We start from the raw sequence: 19,453 nt of genomic DNA, 5'->3' as shown, positions 1-19,453 counted from the left end.
TAGAGCACCCCTTGCCCTTTTCCCTCTGGACAAATGTGCCCTTTTGGGGGGAAAAAATAAAACATTTTTTGTACAGTGTACAGTACACTGAGTACAGTAAGTGGACCATGGTGACATTGATCCAAAAACATCTTCTGAAAGAATATATATTCAAAGATTTGTACCGCATTTTTACGATTTTTCCAAAATGGCAGACCTACAAGCTCGTAGCGCGCCACTCGGTGGCACGCTATGAGCTTGTAGATCTGCTATTTTTCAATAGCTAAAGTATAGCATAATGCTTAGTTAAAACACCAAAAGGGGTTCCCATCCAGAATGGGTTAAGGCAACCGGGCGGTTCCACACGCTGCACAAGGTGCCCTTTTTTCACTTTAATGTCTGTGCACGCCACTGGTACCGGTTCCACATGATATAGGCTACATGATAAATGTGTATTGGGGTTCCCAGATACTACAAGTGGACTGTTGATTGGGATCCCCCAAAGCAGTGGTTAATTTCAAGGACCCTCAGGCCACGAGGACCCATGTCATTCTGGAAACCAAATGGTCCATTTGGTTCCATTTGTTCACTCTTGCAGTAACAGACCTGTAAGGGCTCCAATTTGGTTCCTAACTATCATAGCCTTGGATCAACAGTAAGACTATAGCCTACTATCATATGTATTTTATCGAGTCTGACAATTGTTTATGATAGCAAGGCTATAACTATATCGATAATTTAGCTGGGGACCCCCTGGAAGTCCCCCTCAAGGATCCCAGACCCCACTGGGCTCAGGCCCACAGGTTGATTAATTGAAAAAGGAGGACCCTTATGTAAACAAGTCTTAGTGCTTTTTTCTGGTTTTATCCTCTTAGTCTTAGCCGTTTTTGTATTGACCTGTACTTTCCTTGAACTGTAACCATTCTGCAGTGGATGCAATCCACTGCAATCAATCAATCAATCAATCAATCAATCAATCAATCAATCACTGACTGATCTATCTATGATGACATACCCAGAAATTAGAATAGGGACTGTTAAATATGTGAACTGTTCCTTTAAAACGTTGACATTTGGTGACGTCGCGGTGGGATGGATGGTGTTGTGTTGATGAAACAGAAAGAGAGAGAGAGAGAGAGAGAGATTCTTCACCTGGGTGACGGGTCGCCTCACCTGCTCTGTTACATTCTAGCTCAGGTCAGGATATACATTTACGCACACTGACTCACGTCCGAGGCGGTAAGTAAGGAGACTATATATAATGCGATGGCGGTGCATGTTTTAGCTGTTTAACTACGGGCGAGGCCAGGTTCGTGTAGACTAGAGAAAGACGCTAAATTCATAACACGACGCGACTGAAACAACCTCTGACTGTAAATAAATAGGCTCAGACTTGGGTCTTCCTTGGTGGTCGTCGTTGTCAACGTGTCCGGCTCAAACTGTTGCGGGTTCAAATATAGTTAAGATGGAAACGATGTTGTGTCAATGTTACTTATACATATATCTAGATTAGATTTTACATTTTCCAAGCTGCCGCATAGAGCGTTGTCATATCTATCTATGTATTGGCTGGCTGATAACAGGGGATTTATTCCAGTATAGTGTCGTTTCGTTGGGAGACTGTCTGACTCTGACGCGTCGGTGTCCTCTCCTCTGCAGGTGTCACACGATCCCAGCCTTGAGGATCGAGGCTGCGAAATGCGACATCTCGACTGTCGGGGAAACGAACTCCATGACATCTTATTAAACGAAGCGTTAACAACAGGTTCTAAAAAAAGAAACGACATGGGATTCGTCGCATAACTCGAATCTTGTCCTTCGCCACGTCACGCCCTGCAGCCAGGTCTGATCTGTCCTTTTCATTCATTTCATTGCGTAATAATAACCCTGCTCCGTGCATGACGACGGAGGGATACGCGGTCATGTTCAGTCCCACCGCGGACTCTGGTGCTGAGGGGCATTCGGGGGGCGGCGGTGGCGGCGGAGGAGGCGGCGGAGGAGGCGGCGGAGGAGGGGGGCCCATGGCGGAGAAGGATGCCCACCAGCACCCAGATGCCATCCTGGGAGCTGGCTACTCTCCTGTTGACTACATGAGCATCACCAGCTTCCCCAGGCTGCCCGCCTCTCCCGGCCAGGACGACAGCACGGAGAACAACACGCCCAACAGATCTCGCGCAAACGAGGACCACTTTCTGAGCGAGCAGGATACAGGTCAGAGTTATCCGATGACACATTATGTATATAGTGCTGCTGCTGTTGTTGACGTGGCCATATACAGTAGGCATGCATGGATCCAAGACGGTCACCTGTCATATAATAAAGGACCACTTTTCAACCTATCTTCATATAATGGGTCCTCACTAATAAGTATAATAATTAGAGCTGGGACTCGATTAAAATAATTAATTAATTAATCAGAGGCTTTGCGATTAATTAATCTAGATTAATCGCATATCAATATTCAACCCGAGAACAGCGATAAACCTTTTTTTTTAATGTTTTTTTGGTATCCCAGTGAATCAATGAATAGTGACTACAGGATACCACTCATTTTCAACATTTTACTGTCATTAATATACCTGTTGTGGAAATAATAATAAAAGTCACCCCATTCTGTGTTGCCTAGAACTGGAGGTCTGAAAAAAGTACATCTCAGTGACATCACAAAGCTGTACTTACTTCATATTGTTACTGTTTTTTGTCAGACCTCCAGTTCTAGGCAACACAAAATGGGGTGACTTTTTATTATTTCCAGTTTTCAGTACTATAGAAAAGCGCCCAGTGAGAAACGTTCTGCGGTGAAAAAAAGGTGCGATTAATTTATCTGTAGTTAATCGCGATTAATTTTTCTGTAGTTAATTAATCTAAATTAATCGCAATTAGTCCCGGCCCTAATAATAATCATGATAAAGGGTACCATACTCAGTCTGTGTCTCATATAGGAGTGCTTTGGGCAGTTCAGAAACCCATCCACCAGTGACATCATCGTTAGGCAGCTTTGTTTTTACAAAAATGTTTAGATTTGTATTACCGTGAGCCGTGAGGACGGTGGCTCCCATCTTCGCATCGCAACTTTTCAGGACTGGAAAACCTGCAGTTTCTATTCGCTTGGATTCCCCATCGATGTCACTGGTGGACGGGTTTCTGAACTGCCCACAGCCCTCCTATGAGACACAGACTGAGTAGAAAAAAATTGTGCCATTTTTATCATGATTATTGAGGGCCTATAGTATATGAAGATGGGTTGAAAAGTGGTGACGTGGTCCTTTAATTACAGTCATGTATCTTGGCTAGTAGATATATGATGTTTTGAGATGTTTGAGACTATAGTCTGTGGTATGGGCCTTTAGACATGATACCATCCTGGCCTTTCCGGCCTTATTTGATGTTCCAAAAATAGTGCAAATTGCTGAACTACAATGTCATAACATGTTGTGAGCTTGTAGGCTATGTCTGCTATTTTATAAAAAGAAATGTATATTATCGTCACAATACATTATCATGTTATGGAACAGATATAGTAAAAATCCATAATATGGAAGTATTCTAATAGAAGAATGGCAGTAATGACGAGTGGGTGCACAGAAGTCTAAGATGATGAACTGTTGTCAAATCTCACCGACTGAATTTGTCAATTTGAGGCTGGGTTGATTGCCTGTGTGGTCGTATTGAATTCATTGATTAAATTTTCGTTAGTTCATTAGTTCATTTTTTTCCCTTTTCTTTATAACTAGCCTAAACGATCAAACAATCAATGCCTGCCCCCGTGCCAACGCACACCACTCCACTGTGTCACTCGTATCTGTTGTCAGAGTAGCATTGTATTTGTAACTGTTGTCTTGTCAGAACAGTGCAGTCATCACATCATATCATATCATAGTACTTGGAGGAGGTCAGTTCTTCATATGGTCATAAAAGGAACAGATAGGAGGCAGATAGAGATACTATATCGTTTTTGGACAAGCGCCGACTCGACAGACTTCCCAATCGCCAAGTTTGAAGTCGATCAGTTTTGATTGATTGATTGAAATATTTATTAACAGTTTGCAGAATCACAGTACAGTTCAAGCACAACTCAATACAAAGACTGTGATAGGGCCTTTCTGTGTGGAGTTTGCATGTTCTCCCCGTGTCCCCTAGGGTAGATACCCTCACAAAAACATGCCGTAATCCTGGTCTCTAAAACTACCTCCCCCTGGCCAGCCGGGATGCCTGATGGAGGGGAAAGGAACTGGTCGGAATAACGTGTCCCTTCCACGCGCTACGTCCGGCCGGGGAAATTCCCCTCTGTCAGGTGAAAAGAAGCAGCTTGGACTCCTCATGCATAGAAGGAGGCATGAGGTCAGTCCGCTGCCCCCCCAGGTTGGCAGAGGAAGTGTAGCGCCCAGGATTACATTAGATAATTGGCACTGGGTGAAAAAGAAAAAACTGGGTTACAAAATCGTGGGATAAAATGTAATAAAAAGAATATATATATACAAAGACTGTTAACTGTGAGTGGACGACCCAATAAAGCATTACACTTGTTTACAAGAGGGTCCGGTCCACCTTGTTCAATTCATCAAAACAGTCTGGAGAGAGAGACCCCTTTATACGGAGAATCTTTTCTTCTGATATTGTTGCATTGCATAGATGGAGTCGGTCAAATCGATTAGACGACGCTGACCCTGATGCTATCCATGGTGCTGAACGTTGCATATTGTATCAGAGACCATATCAATTATTGACATACACGTTGTATAACGGAATTTAGTAGCAGGGAGAGAATTCTGCACTTGAAAGCTGAGCTTTCAAATGCAGTCAAGTCTGTAGCAATAAATAAATGCAGTGAAACTCTATAGCGCTATACTAATTACTATAGAGCGATTTAACAAACAATATCATGTACTGTTAAATATTATGAATATATAATTGAGATTTAAATGTCAGTTAGCCTGGCATGGCCAAGACTAATATCCATTAACTTGGGTGTGGACCAGGGGTCGACATTATAAATGGCCCGGAAGTACTTTTCAGATCGTCCGGGCCAGTAAATGTCGCAATACTCTGGTCTGGTTTGGCCTAGCCTGGGAACCATTTCATTTCGGTATATGATCCGGTCGGGAGCGGATGATATCGTTACGTCATGTTGTAGTATTGTTTTGTAGTCGACAGGCAGGAACAACAGGCGGCAACTTTATTGAGGGAAAAGGAAGGTTCCTTCCTGTTCCCTCAATAAAAGCTCTCGTAGCCTGTAGCTTTTATTGAGGGAAAATAAAGGAACCTTCCTTTTCTCTCAATAAAATACAGAGACCAGGCTTTCCTCCAAGGTGGTGGAAAGCCTGGTGAGGCGAGGTTAGGCCAGTGGAATAAATGCCTTGAAAATGAAATGATAATAAAGTCTAATTTCACATTAATCCCCTGTAGTACTGTTTTGGTATCTCGGTAATTACCGGACGTAGTACTGTTTTGGTATCTCGGTAATTACCGGACGGTCAGCCTGCGTGGAACAGTGTAGGCTATACTAGGCTGGTCTGCAAGCAGTTCACAGCTCTGTCGCTCCCGTGGAACGCACGCCGCTTGCTTCAGAGGCGAGACTGGAAAAACAAAACAAATGAGCTGATGAATCCCGGGCCAGTGGTTATAATGGTGGGGCCAGTGATGATGAATTCCACACCGGGTCAGTGGCAAATCTCCTTTAATGTCTACCCCTGTGGACGTTTTATTTCCAACTCAACAGTTACTAACAGATTCCAACGTCACACCAAAAAAGGTCTTGCTTTGAATAGTGGGCTCTGATTGGTCACTCACAACTCTGGGGTGAGAGAAATATAATTCAAACTGAGGAGTGCCAGACCAATCTCCAAGGGGATTGTTTTTTCCTGTGGTAGATTTGTCTGGTTTCCAGGCTAAATGTGAGTAACTGTTCCATTCCATAGAATACTTTTTATATTGTGTACTTGCGAAGTTGCGACCTCCGTGAAATAGCTTTTGACACTTCAATGTGGCCCTTCCGTGTGTGGGGTCGATCGGACGATGTATTAATGATTTCTGTTATGTTTTCTATAATGGGCCCCCCCATGCACATTTTGGAAGGCAGTTATAGCCTGATGTATATCGCATGACTTCCAGAGATAATGTGTGGCAAATTGTGAGCTTGGGGACAACATCTGTAGGTCGACAAAATTTACGTTTTAAGTTTTAACTGTACGACCTACGGTTCAAGATTTATAGGCCAAAACCTAATTCAGCCGGTACAAGGCCGATTTTGAAAATGGTTTGAGGTTTGACTGTTTTCCTTGGTCTACTGTCTAGTTTCAGTTTTCAAACACGGGAACAATTTCAATATGCATTGTGAATTTGAAGATGGTCTATTTTGTCTGTGGAATGCAGCCAGAGCTTAGAATTGTTGACCATTTAAGCACTGTAGTTAAAGGGCCTGCGCTAAGAGTGAACTTTCTCTATTTAGTATTTGACGCCGTTTATTGCCCTGCTTCATGGTCATTCCAGTGACCTTTGGCCTGTGTGTCTGTTCCAGACCCTGATCTGTTCATGAACGCTACACCTGGCCCTGCTTCATGGTCATTCCATGGTGACCTTTGGCCTGTGTGTGTGTTTGTTCCAGACCCTGATCTGTTCATGAACGCTACACCTGGCCCTGCTTCATGGTCATTCCATGGTGACCTTTGGCCTGTGTGTGTGTCTGTTCCAGACCCTGATCTGTTCATGAACGCTACACCTGGCCCTGCTTCATGGTCATTCCATGGTGACCTTTGGCCTGTGTGTGTGTCTGTTCCAGACCCTGATCTGTTCATGAACGCTACACCTGGCCCTGCTTCATGGTCATTCCATGGTGACCTTTGGCCTGTGTGTGTGTCTGTTCCAGACCCTGATCTGTTCATGAACGCTACACCTGGCCCTGCTTCATGGTCATTCCATGGTGACCTTTGGCCTGTGTGTGTGTCTGTTCCAGACCCTGATCTGTTCATGAACTCTACGCCTGGCCGTCTGCAACGCCTCCCGTCCTCCGCCTCGGACCTGGCCAGCCATGACATCTCGCCCCTGCAGGAGACCACCAGAGACCCGTTGGCGGGGAACTGTGCCTGCCAGCGAGACGGGATGACGGTCATCATCACGGCCTGCTTCACCTTCGCCATGGCCGTCACCGTGGCTCTCATTGTGCAGATCTACTTTGGAGACCCACAGGTCTGGTCTCGCATTCATTATTTGAAATGTTTTAATTATTTTATTACATCAGTATTGGCAATTATGCAGATGATTTGTACGAGCACGAAAATAGAGTTTGGTTGGTTTTCACAACCAAGTGTCACTGTTGCGCAGCCACACACACACACACACACACACATTAACTGTATATATGATTTCGGGTGTGACAGTACAGTAGAGGGACCCCCCCAGGCCGGCACCCTGGGCGTGTTCCTGTGCGTCTGGAAGTTTCGGGGACCCCCTGGGGACGCCCACACGGAGTTGCACCACTTACTTCACACGGGTGTGATTTTTATTTTTTAATTCTAGTTTGGGGATTTATTTAGATTGATGTATAGGAAACAAATAAAATCAAGAATAGTCTGTCGGGTGGAAACCTCACATGTCCAAAACTATTAGGGCCTGTAGTATGATCATTGTGTGTGTGTATGTGTGTGTGTGTTTCCATTTATGAAAATACCACACGTTAGAATATGGAGAGGTTTCTGCCCCGACAGCAACGTTATACTGTGCCCTCCAGGTCTCTATATTAGCTACTGTCCTGTTTATGCTCTACAATAAATAGCAATAGAGTTCATATTATTAAGTAACGACACATCACCATTAATTTCCTTTGCATCCCATTTGCAGATCTTCAAGCAGGGAGCAGTGGTGACCGACGTAGCCAAGTGTACGTCTCTGGGCTTCGACGTTCTAGAGATGCAAGGCTCCAGTGTGGATGCTGCCATCACCGCTGCCCTCTGTCTGGGCATCATCCACCCACACACCTCTGGGATCGGAGGGTGAGTAACAGGAAGCACATAACAGTCATATCATCATCATATCATGAATCTACAGTATACAGTATTTACACAGGGTAGTAGCGGCGCACAAGGGCTCATTTTGAGCAACGCCTTGCACACACACAGACACACAAACATGGGAGCTGACCAGTACAACACAAACATGGGAGCTGACCAGTACAACACAAACATGGGAGCTGACCAGTACAACACAAACATGGGAGCTGACCAGTACAACACAGTCTTACACTGTTGGCACTTCCCCATCCAGATGTTTCCTGCCAGTCCAGAGAATCGAACCGGGAACCATCCCGGGTAACAAGTGTGCTTCTCCAACCTTTAAGGCGCTGCTGCCCCCCAAAAAAGAAATCTTGATATAAAGATAATTAAACAATGTTGCTGTCTACTTTAGCCTTTGCATAATTGAGTTGTGAAAGTACTCGACCCATGGGAGGGTTTTTAGCCTTTTCATGCGCCTGCAGGGGGGCTATATAAATATTCTACTGTTAGACTGATGTTGGATTCGTAGCTTATGATCCTTGATGACTTTCTATATATTTGATTACCTTATGATGTTCTTGCTTACTGTAAATCGCTCTGGATTAAGAGCGTTAAATGCCAAAATTGTACATCCAGTGGAACACAGGATTTCCTTCCCCCCCGAAAAGTAACGATTTTTGGACATGGTTTCCATCAAAATTATTACTGAAATGGAATACATGCGTAGCCTGCATTGGTACCTGTTTTACAATAGGTTTCATGTTTTACAGTGGAGGGGTCATGTTGGTGCATGACATCCGTATGAACGCAACCAAGGTCATTGACTTCAGGGAGACGGCGCCCTCTGCTATCGACGAGGACATGGTCCAGGCAAACCTTGATCTTAAGGTAAGGCCTTGCTTCTGAAATATGTCTCCCTTTTTAAAGCTGCTAAATTGTGATGTGGGTATATTATTATTATTATTTATTTACTGTTGTGTTTCAGCCTGGGCTTCTGGTTGGAGTACCGGGCATGCTAAGTGGCATGCAGCAGGCACACCAGCTTTATGGCAGGTATCGTACCCCTGTAACTGTTATTAATTCAACATTTTTTAACTGGCCCACATGTGCGTTCTTCGGCCACACGCAAGACGGCATTACATTCACAGAAAATCACCCAATCATAGAACCGCAGAATTTTCAATTAATTATTAGCTGTTAAGTTTAATTGATTATTTTCTTAACGGAGATTAATCGATTAACTTTTAACATCCCTACAGCTTCATCCAACAGAATCCCGTTGGGACAAGATGGTATGATGTCATGTTGTTAGTTAAAACGAAAGACGTTCTCAGTGTTAAAAGGACTGTGAATCTATTTCCAAAGACTATATTATCAGCTGCATGTGTTCCCACTTAAGAATACCACTCTTTGTTCCCTTTCCTGTTCAACGTCGATGCAATTATTAATCACATGCTCCATAATTATCATGGCTCCACGGTTCACAGCTGCTATTTAACCCATTCTGACCTGAGATCAGATTCATACGAGGTTTCCGCCGGACACACACTGGTCTGATGAACCCGTTCTGACCTGAGATCAGATTCTAAAAATGTCAGTCGCTCTTCGATTTTTCAAAAATAGCAGACCTACAAGCTCATATCGCGCCACTCGGTGGCGCGATATGAGCTTGTAGATCTGCTATTTTTCAATAGCTAAAGTATAACATGATGCTGACACCAAAATGGGTGCCCGTTCAGAATGGGTTAACACTCTTGGCCTGATGCCTGAAATGACGTCATTGTCGGTCGGGTGGAAACCTTGTATGTCCATTTTCAGAAAATGGGGAAAAATAACCTCAAGCTCCTGTTTATTGTTTTAAATAATGGTAAATGGGCGATCTAACAATTTCTATATTGGCTATTTCAGCTACGTTTACGCGTCACTCTTGTATGACAAAGTAAGGGCATTCATTTAGGAAAGATGGAAATGCAAGGTTTCTGTCCCAACAGCAACAATGACTGTTGAGTGCTGAGTCACAATTGTGGAATAGCTTAATCCAGTGATTCGTGTCGGGGGGGTGCTACTTATTTGATTTCTTTTTTTAACCCATTTAGGTCTGACGTCGAAATTTTAAAAATGTCTTCTAGATCGTGACAGTTTTCTGAAATACCTATGTTTCTACCTATGTTTCCAAATTTGCGCCACGATTTAAAAGAAATAGCAGATCTACAAGCTCGCTATGATCTTGTAGATCTGCTATTTTTCAATAGCTAAAGCATAAAATAATGCTAACACCAAAAGGGGTTCCCAACTTCCCGCCCAAAATGGGTTAATATTGAAAATGTTGAACCACTTTTTAACATAAAGCTTCTCTTCTGGAGGTCTCTCGTACAAAACATTTTCAGATGGAGGGGGGGGGGGGGGGCGGGGTCTGCAGCCAAATGCATATCAATTTGGGGGTCCAGTAGTTCTCAAAAGATTGAGAACTACTGGCTTACGAGCGATTTAAAGTATTGAGCTGTGAAGGTCAGTTTTCTGAAGGCTTTGACAAATCAGAACTTGCGTTCCACACAGGATGCCATGGAAAGATGTGGTTACCATGGCGGCCGATGTGGCCAGAAATGGATTTAATGTGACTCATGATCTGGGTAAGTAGTCAAAGAGAATTCTGAACAAATTGTAGAACATGTATATTAATCGACATGGAAATATCATAACTGAGTTTTATAATCAAGGCTAGGGCAGGTGCTATGGGCCAGAGCATGTGAGCGGAGCGGCCGATAATTCCGCTCTTCGCTCTCGACGGCTTTTGTTGCGCTCGCTCCACGCTCACGTTCATCTCCCCCCCCCCCACGCCGCTCCTCGCTCGCTCAGCGCTCACCTTCATTTACGCATGGAGCGCTCCCCGCTCCGTGCTCGCTCCGAGGCTACACTCGGATGCCCGCTCCGCTCAGCAGAAAGAAATGACGGGGAAAAAATAAAATGCTGTTTTCCTGAAATTGGCTAATTAAACCTGAAGGCCTTCGTTTCAGACCGCATGTTGCAGCAACATGCGGTCTTTTTTGGAGCATGATGTAAATTAGCCGTGCCGTGTGCATCGAGCGGCTCGGAGCGGCTCGGAGCGGAGGACAGTTCTCGCTCCAGAAGTCAATCTGACACATTTAAAAACCCGCTCCGCGCTCACGTCAAAATCCCCCCGCTCCGGTCCTCGCTCGCTCCGCGCTCCGCTCCGCTCACATGCTCTGCTATGGGCTGAAGTGGAGTCTGAAGAGGTGAGTCTTCAGATTACGATGCGAGTCTTCTGTTCCAACTGCAATAATAAATGGAATAATAATTCATTTAATTTGTAACACTTTACATTTGAAGCAAACTTCAAAGTGCTACATAAAATAAAATAAATAGCAGAAATATTGAACAGGACGAAGATAATAAGAATAAAAACAATGAATGCATTTCCGATCAGTGGTCACCTATACACAGCTAAAAGGTTTTAAAAAGCACACAGGGCACATGAGTCCATCTAGTTGCAATGGAAAGTTCATTCCACAGTTTGGGAGCCAGGGAGTCTGGGACGCATGGAGCATTGTCCCGGATGCCCCTAGTGTTATATAAATAATGTATGATTTATACAGTCAAGGCGTGAGCTCATTGTGTGTGCTGTCCCTCTTCCTCTGTCTCTAGCTGAGGCTGTAGCTAGAGTTAACCCATTTTGACCTGAGATCAGATTCTATAAATGTCTTCTACTTCCTGACAGTTTTCTGAAAAAGCTATGTTTCTATGTCAGTCGTTCTTCGATTAAAAAAAAATAGCAGACCTACAAGCTCGTAGCGCGCCGCGTCTTCCCTTGGGATTAAATTTTTTTATATTCTTAATTTTTATTTTTTTATCCATATTTTGAAAATTCCTCTAATCTGGTGTACAGGTGATGACATGCATAATAGAATTACAAATTCTTTCTTTCTTTATAATGGGAGAATTGGCACTCAAAGCCTAAACTGGTGACCACCAGATGGCGCTGAAAGAGTTTTAAGTACCAGAATGTGTCTCTTCCTCTCTGTTTTTAGCTGAGGCTCTAGCTAGAGTTAAGGACCAGAATGTGTCGCACGCGTTCCGGGACCTGTTCCTCCCCAACGGCCAAGCTCCCCTCCCCGGCCTGTTCAGCAGGCGCCTCGACCTGGCGGCCATCTTGGATACCGTCGCAGCCAGTGGGATCGCTGACTTCTACAGCGGGAACCTGACGCAAGAAATGGCTGCAGCTGTAAGAACCTCACTGTCGTCATCTGTGATTATATAAAGCCAGCAGTCATGAATACTGTATACTACTATTGCTCTCAGGCATAAACCTCTTATGTCTACTTGATCACACAAAAGCATCAAAGGTATAGCAGATCTACAAGTTCGAAGCTCGTTGTGATGTGGTTTGAGCTTGTAGATCTGCAACTTTTACGGTTCTTCTGCTATTACCGTTTTTGGATTCCACCCGACAGAGATGATATCCTACAGATGTGAAACACCGGCTCTAACCGGGAAACCCTGTAGCTCACAACACATTGCATAGTTTGTGGATCGGCTATTTTCACTTCGTTTGCATGACACTCTTGTGTACTCTTGTATTGTAAGAAGAAAAAGATTAACATGTTATGCAACTTTACTGCTATCAAGATGCTTGGCGTTTCTGCAATGTCTTTGACATGGTTTAGCTAAATGATCTGTCAAATTGATGACTCAAGTGTCTGTAACTGACTATTCAACTTCAGCCAACTTCATCTGAGATAGCTGCCTAGTTGACTTTGCCTCAAGCAAAGTGCTTTGTGCTCCCTGTTTTTGTCTGTCACAGCAGTATGCTGTAATTGTGCCACTTGGAGGTGTGACATTTCAGAAACTCACAGGAACCGCTATTGTTCAAAACTTACACGGGTGTTCAGTTTCAGTACTACACTCACTAGATCGGGTTAGTTTTTTACTGTTTAGACCAAAGACAAATTTCCACACGTGGACAATAAATGAAACTAACTAACTAACCCGATGAATTTATTTAAATGGGGTATATATTTTTTTAATTTAAAAATAAAGATCAACAATACATTTTCAAGTGAGTCACCAATTTCATCCAATTGGGAGAGAACCCATTTACGGGATTGAATTTTATACTAGCTGTTCCTTTTTTGTCTGCCCATTTTTTTTTCTTCCCTCCCCATCATTTCCAGTTTCACCTGTTTATCCTGTATATGAGTTCTCTCTCCTGATTGGATGAAATTGTTGTTCCAACCACAAAATGTATCTTGTGTTTATTGGGCGCACCCATGTTACTGAACAAACACTATAGCCTATAGCAATTTAAAATATTATTTACACTTTTAAATAAACTTTTTTGTGCGTCAGGATGGGGCTCGTCTGTTTGTCTCCAAATACCATGCATTTTTGAAAGGTACAGGCCAGATGGGGAGTGCTGATGGAAGCGGACTTTGAAAGCGATAAAACTACACATCTAACCCCATGCATTTTTGAACAGGTACAAGCCAGAGGAGGAGTGCTGACGGAAGAGGACTTTAAAAACTACAGCACTATCTTACAGCAGCCAGCAGAGATCATCTATCAAGGTACCGTACAAGATAACTTTTATTGCGTTTGGCACGCAACGGATACATTGACTTGACTTTTAGGGGCTGTGCAGAAAGTGTTTTTTTTTGTTTTTTAACTGCCAGCATTTTTCTGCCACGTATTTCTGCATTGCTTTTAAGTGCTCTGTGTGCCCTGGTCTTTTTTTGGCAGAGCACACCGAGGAGAAAATACTTAACTTTTGGAGGAGAGTCATCAATTTCACTTGTTTGGAGTGATAACAATCATTGAGCAGAGCAGAGGCATCTCACTCTGCATGTGACGTGGACATGATATAAGCCACTGCAGTCGGTGTAAACCAGTGCTTTTTATAGCCAGAGGCTTTTCTTTGCAAAGTTCAACTAGAACTTGGTATAGGAAGCTCATTTTGGTAAACGAGAGGCTCAGATTAAAGGAGAATTCAGTGATTTGGGTGTATCACTGTCCATATTTTTACTTTTTGTGTTTTTTCTTTTTGTAAATTAATGCCCAACTTGATCATATTACAGCATCACACAAGCATCAAAAGTAGCAGATCTTCAAGCTCGAAATGTGGTTGAAATCGCCGCCTTTTGAGCTTATTGATCTGCTACTTTTGAAGTTGAATCCTGAAAAGTAACAGTTTTGGACATGAGATTTTGCTTTTGGTATTGTTTGGACACTGCCTATGGTCAAGGCAGAGCGTGAAAAACCTGTTAAGTGACCTGTGCCAGTGTGGCATTTTCTTTGCCATTACTTATTGCTGCTCTTGGTTGTAAAGGTCACCATGTGATGGCAGCGCCAGCACCTCATGCGGGTGTCGCCCTCATCACTGCTCTCAACATCCTTGAAGGCTACAACATCACCAGGGAAATGCCACGCAACAGCACCTACCACTGGATTGCAGAGGTACTGCAATGCAGTGATTCTCAAACATTTTCATGTCAAGGTACCCCCGCAGTATTATGCCTGGCGGGACGCATTCAGCTTTACGAGTTCATACGGTTTATACACTTGAAAACAACCGTTGGCTGTCGTTTGGACCACACTAGCCTGGATTGGCCAGACTAATATCACTGGATTTGTTTTTCCTGTGGCAGATTTGTCTGGTTTTTCAGGCTAGGACCACACATGAATGTAATGTTTTTGTTGTGCTCTCTCTCTCTCTCAGTCTGTGAAGATAGCTCTGGCCCTGGCTAGTGGCCTAGGAGACCCCCTGTATGAAACTTCTGTGTCAGAGACAGTCACTCAGATGCTGAAGTAACTATGCTCTATTATTTATTCTGTTCTCAACCTTTTTCAGGACCTGCAGTTAAATCTGCACTAGACCAAGGCTTCCCAAACCGTTCCCAAAAATGATCATATTTGAACGGCGGACCCCCCACCCTGACAAGCACTTGGAATTAGGCATTTAGTTGGTCTCGGTTTCGCAGATCTGCGAGCTTGTAGAGCGGCTATTTTCACAATATTTGGCTCTTTCTTGTAATATTTGACAATTTGAACAATTTTGTTTAAAAAAAGGTCTTAAAGGTCATTAAATGGTCACTTTAGAAATGTGCAAATACCATGTATACACTTATACTAGTCTGTATGTTGGTTTGTTTACTGTTGAGTGGGGAAATAATATGTTGCACATTAAGCAAATCATCTGGGGACCGCCCAAAAATAATTTAGGGACAATTGGAGATGGTTCCCCAGTTTCTAAACCATTGTACTAGAGTCCACAGACAGACTCCCATTTGATGCAATTTTGTGGACCCCAATCTATAATGTAAAATGGTCAGTGCTCATTCAACCCATTTTGAACTGGGGCCGATTCTAAAAACATCTTCTAAATGCTACCTACGTTTCTGAAAAGTTTCAACGGGATTCAAATAAAAAATGGTAAAAGTAGCAGATCGTCAAGCTTGAAAATGCGTGTTTCGAACTTGTGGAAACCAGCAAATTGTGATGCTTTTGTGTGACGCTGTAGGATGATTTTTGAAAAAACCCAAAAAGTTAAAACTGAGGTTTCTGTCCGACAACAAGAATTTATATCAACTAAAAATTACACAGGAGTTCCCAGCTTGAATGGTATAACAACGTATCGGGTGTGTAATGGGTCTAAATGGCCATCCATCATAATGAAGTTGCTTTTGTTCAATCCCACAGTAAATCGAGAGCCTCCCTACTCCGTCAGATGATCGATGACACTCAGGCGTTCCCTGCCAGTCACTACACTGAATCCTTCGCCCTCGAGGCCGGCTCCACAGCCAGCCAGGTCATGGTCATGGGACCAGATGACTTCATAGTGTCCGTCATGAGGTATGCTACAGGGAACGTTATTGGTCTATCATTTTCAGTTTATAATATACAAATCCCAAAGGAAGCCAAGATTTTTTTGGAAATTACTGTGACAGTGTTTTTGTTTTTTTGACACTGTCTTTCTTCATATTTCCAGCTCTTTAAATCAGCCCTTTGGCAGTGGGATAGTGACTCCATCAGGGGTGTTGTTGAATAGCCAGATTCTGGACTTCTCATGGCCCAATAAAACGCAAGATGCTTCTCCGTCTAATCCAGTAATGAAAGCCTTTTTATTTTGCATTTTGTTGTTTGTGTTTGTTTCTTTGCTTTTGTGATGCAGATGAGATTTCACACAAGATTCACATATTTCCTTGGTTTCTTGGTCTCTGTAGCATAACAACCTCCAGGGAGGGAAGAGGCCCTTGTCTTTTCTGATGCCTACAGCGGTTAGGCCCGCCGTGGGCGTGTGTGGCACATACGCTGCCCTGGGTTCCTCCAATGGAGATCGATCGCTGAGCGGCATCACCCAGGTTATTTACTGATAGACTGCAAATTAATCAAATCTTTTCTCGTCTGTCTGTTTCTCCAAAATGTAATTTCATAGTGATTAATCTGTCTGCTCTGCGATGTCTCACAGGTGCTGATGAACGTCCTGTCTTCTCGCAAGAACCTGAGCGACAGTTTAGCGTATGGTCGACTCCACCCACAGCTGCAGCCCAACACACTCCTAGTAGACTGTAAGTATTTCCTACAGAGCTCTAGACTCCGCTGTAGAGTTTGGTTCATTCATTGTATAGTAGGCATGCACGCTATTGAAACTTTTGGCTGATATCCGATTACCGGTTGATTGCATAGTCAAATCGATCGATACCGAAATTTGCAATACACGTTTCCAGTAGGTTTTACCTTACACCCAGAGGCAGTGCTAGGCCCTTTTTGAAACTAGCTCCTCGCCACTCGCCCTACACACTTCCACTCGGTTTGAGTATAGATATAGAAATAATGGAGACGGCACCAGGATTCCCCTCCCATCCAGTGCCATCTCTATTATTTATATATCTATGCTCAAACCAAGTGGAAGTGTGTAAGGTGAGTGGCAAGGACCTAGATTTAAAAAAGGGGGCTAGGGGGTGGCCTCGGGTGGCACAGGCATCTACACCTACCGATATGAGTGTTTGGCACCATACTACGAGTGTAATATTTGGGTCTATTGCTGATACTGATATGGTGACTGATTAATCGTGCATCCCCGTGCATTGTATATCCATTGTGAAGTCTTTTTTTATATTTTTTACCACCAACTCAAGTTATCCACTTCCACACCTCTCTTCCCTCTCCTCCACTCCAGCTGAATTTCTAGAACAGGACGTGGAGATGCTGCAGGCCAGAGGTCACAAAGTGGAAAGAATAGACGTCCTCTCGCTGGTGGAGGGAACCAGGAGAACCAATGACCTCATCATAGGAGTGCATGACCCCCGAAGTGCCGACGCCTCGGCCCTGACCATGTCCCTGAACGCCTCAACTGTGTGACCATGTACTCAAGCGTGCCCTAGTCTTACCAGGATGATGGTCGGTAAAACCTGATTTATATACTTAATTGGGCATCGTGTCTTTGCACCGAAAATAGCCAATCTTACAAGCTCACAACGTCTGTGACCTTGAAGAGATAGAATTGGCTATTTTTGGTGTGAGACTCCAGTGTGTGATTCAGTCTAAAGGTCCTTGCAGACTGCTGCTTTTATTTTTTATTTTTAAGGGCGACAAAACGGAATAATTCAGAAAAAACACAGCAATCTGCAAGGACCTTAAGTCAGGTGTAAGGGAAGTGGGAGTGGTGGTAGTAGGGAACTAGGAAACGGCAATGAAGTATTACCTATCCTTGGAGAGTAGAGATGAAAGAAGGGCATTATTTATGTCTGCCCAGACGGTGGGGAGGTAGTGAGAACTGCTGCTAGAAAGGCTAGTCTGCCAATTTGAAAAAGTACAAAGTGGGGAGGAAAGACAATCTATATCTTAAGTTTTGTCTTAGACGTGACGTAAAGGCGCCACATTGTAAAGGTTCCGGAAGTCTCCTGGATGCCGTCAATCACTCAATCTGAGCCTCTTGTTTACCAAAAGCATACCGAGTTCCATGTGACAAAAGATTGAACTTTGCTAAGCATGTAAATTAAACGTTCAGAGTTCAATTCAAGCTAAACTAAACGTCTACCTCTCATTGACATTGGAAGAAGCTCTAAATTCACCAACGGTCCAGTTTGGTCAAAGAGAAGGCTCAGTTATTTTGATCCAAAACTTCAGTTTTGCACCAAAGAGGTGTGTTTATATAAAATGTGACCCCAAACCAGGACACTGCCATTTAAATGCACATGGTCTTTAGGGCACCCAAACTAGTGGTCTGCTTTTCAGGTTTTAACCAATAAAATATCGTTTAGCCTTGAACAAAATCACATGGAAAAATGAACACGCTATAGGTATAGCAGTTACAGATGTATTTATGTCAAGCACAGTGTGACACATGCCAAAATCTAAGCCACTTTACTCATGTTTGTGTACAGTACATGTTTGTGTATGGTGGCACTGGTGACTGGCTATTTCCTGATGTTGTTTTGGTGCAACTAAGGAAGGAACTGAGGAAATGCTTCCTTGAGAACCTGTTAATATTTACACATTATTTTCCTGAAATTGTTAGATTCTATATGTCAATAACTCATTGAGTTCCCTGAAATGAATGAGGGGTTTGCTTCAGCTAAATAAGCATTGAATGTTATGATAGGCTAAATGTAGTATTTATTTTTATTTAAAATTGCCTGTATTGTATGATTTTATTCACTTTTAAAAAAAATGTGTGGTCTTGATCTAGAAACGGGATGTTTTTTTTTTGTTTTTTTTTAGAATGAACTGAACATTTAAGAGCTAAATGTTCAATGATGGCTTGAGTGCAATGTATATTATGTATTTTTATATGACTATTAATGTTCATTTGTACTGTTACAGCACACAATGCATTTGTTTGTGGCAGCTCTTTTATCGTAGTTGGTTTATGATTAGCCCAGAAAGATTGTTTTAAAATGCGTATGGGGTCTTTTTTTGTTTGCTTTTGTAAAGCATCATTCCACAGGCTTTCATTGGCCAATGCTTACTAACTAAACACTGACTATACCCTTATAAGGCCATAACCTCCAATGTGCTGATTGTTGATAATGATGCTACTGGTGATGCCTTTTTTTTGAAGTAGTAGAAGTAGAATTTGTCTTAAGGCTGTGCACTGCACCCAATGATTTCATGTGCATTATTTATAGATTATTTGTATTTGATTTGAACCATAACGATCATTGTACACACTACAGAAATAAAATGTTTTCACTGTTAAGATTGGAGATGGGTTTGTGTTTATTTGATCTTTAACGGGTCACAATTGATGTAGAAACTGATAATTTGAGAACAGATTTGTGTGTTAAATTTATGGGGGAAGTTTTTGAATGAATTCTAATTGTTTAGTACCTGACTACCTGTGGCTTCAATTAGGTTTTAAATCGCCGTATATTCTGTCAGGCGGAAAGCTTATCTCCATGTTTATCTTTTTGTAAATCAATTGATCATACTAGTGTCACACAAAGCATCAAAAGTATCAGATCTACATTTTG

At 42.9% G+C, this 19,453-nt stretch overlaps 1 protein-coding gene across 2 annotated transcripts; it reads left to right on the top strand.

Annotated features, from left to right (window-relative positions):
- Positions 1–1,107: 1,107 nt before the first annotated feature.
- ggt7 (gamma-glutamyltransferase 7) lies at positions 1,108–19,179 on the top strand. Of its 2 annotated transcripts, none has more exons than XM_083768310.1 (16): positions 1,108–1,218; positions 6,932–7,164; positions 7,816–7,967; positions 8,738–8,855; positions 8,953–9,020; positions 10,524–10,597; positions 12,014–12,207; positions 13,462–13,549; positions 14,308–14,435; positions 14,698–14,786; positions 15,678–15,830; positions 15,967–16,084; positions 16,202–16,339; positions 16,447–16,546; positions 17,158–17,971; positions 18,002–19,179. In XM_083768310.1, the coding sequence occupies exons 2-15, from the start codon at positions 6,946–6,948 to the stop codon at positions 17,337–17,339; spliced, it is 1,821 nt and encodes a 606-aa protein (XP_083624436.1). In that variant the 5' UTR covers positions 1,108–1,218; positions 6,932–6,945; the 3' UTR covers positions 17,340–17,971; positions 18,002–19,179. The 2 variants fall into 2 exon arrangements, with proteins under 2 accessions (XP_083624436.1, XP_083624435.1); XM_083768309.1 differs by lacking the exon at positions 1,108–1,218 and adding an exon at positions 1,986–2,190.
- Positions 19,180–19,453: the final 274 nt, after the last annotated feature.

The sequence above is a fragment of the Protomyctophum parallelum genome (genome assembly GCF_964188405.1).
Source record: "Protomyctophum parallelum genome assembly, chromosome: 7".
Taxonomy (NCBI): domain Eukaryota; kingdom Metazoa; phylum Chordata; class Actinopteri; order Myctophiformes; family Myctophidae; genus Protomyctophum; species Protomyctophum parallelum.
This window is presented reverse-complemented; position numbering and strand designations above follow the sequence as displayed.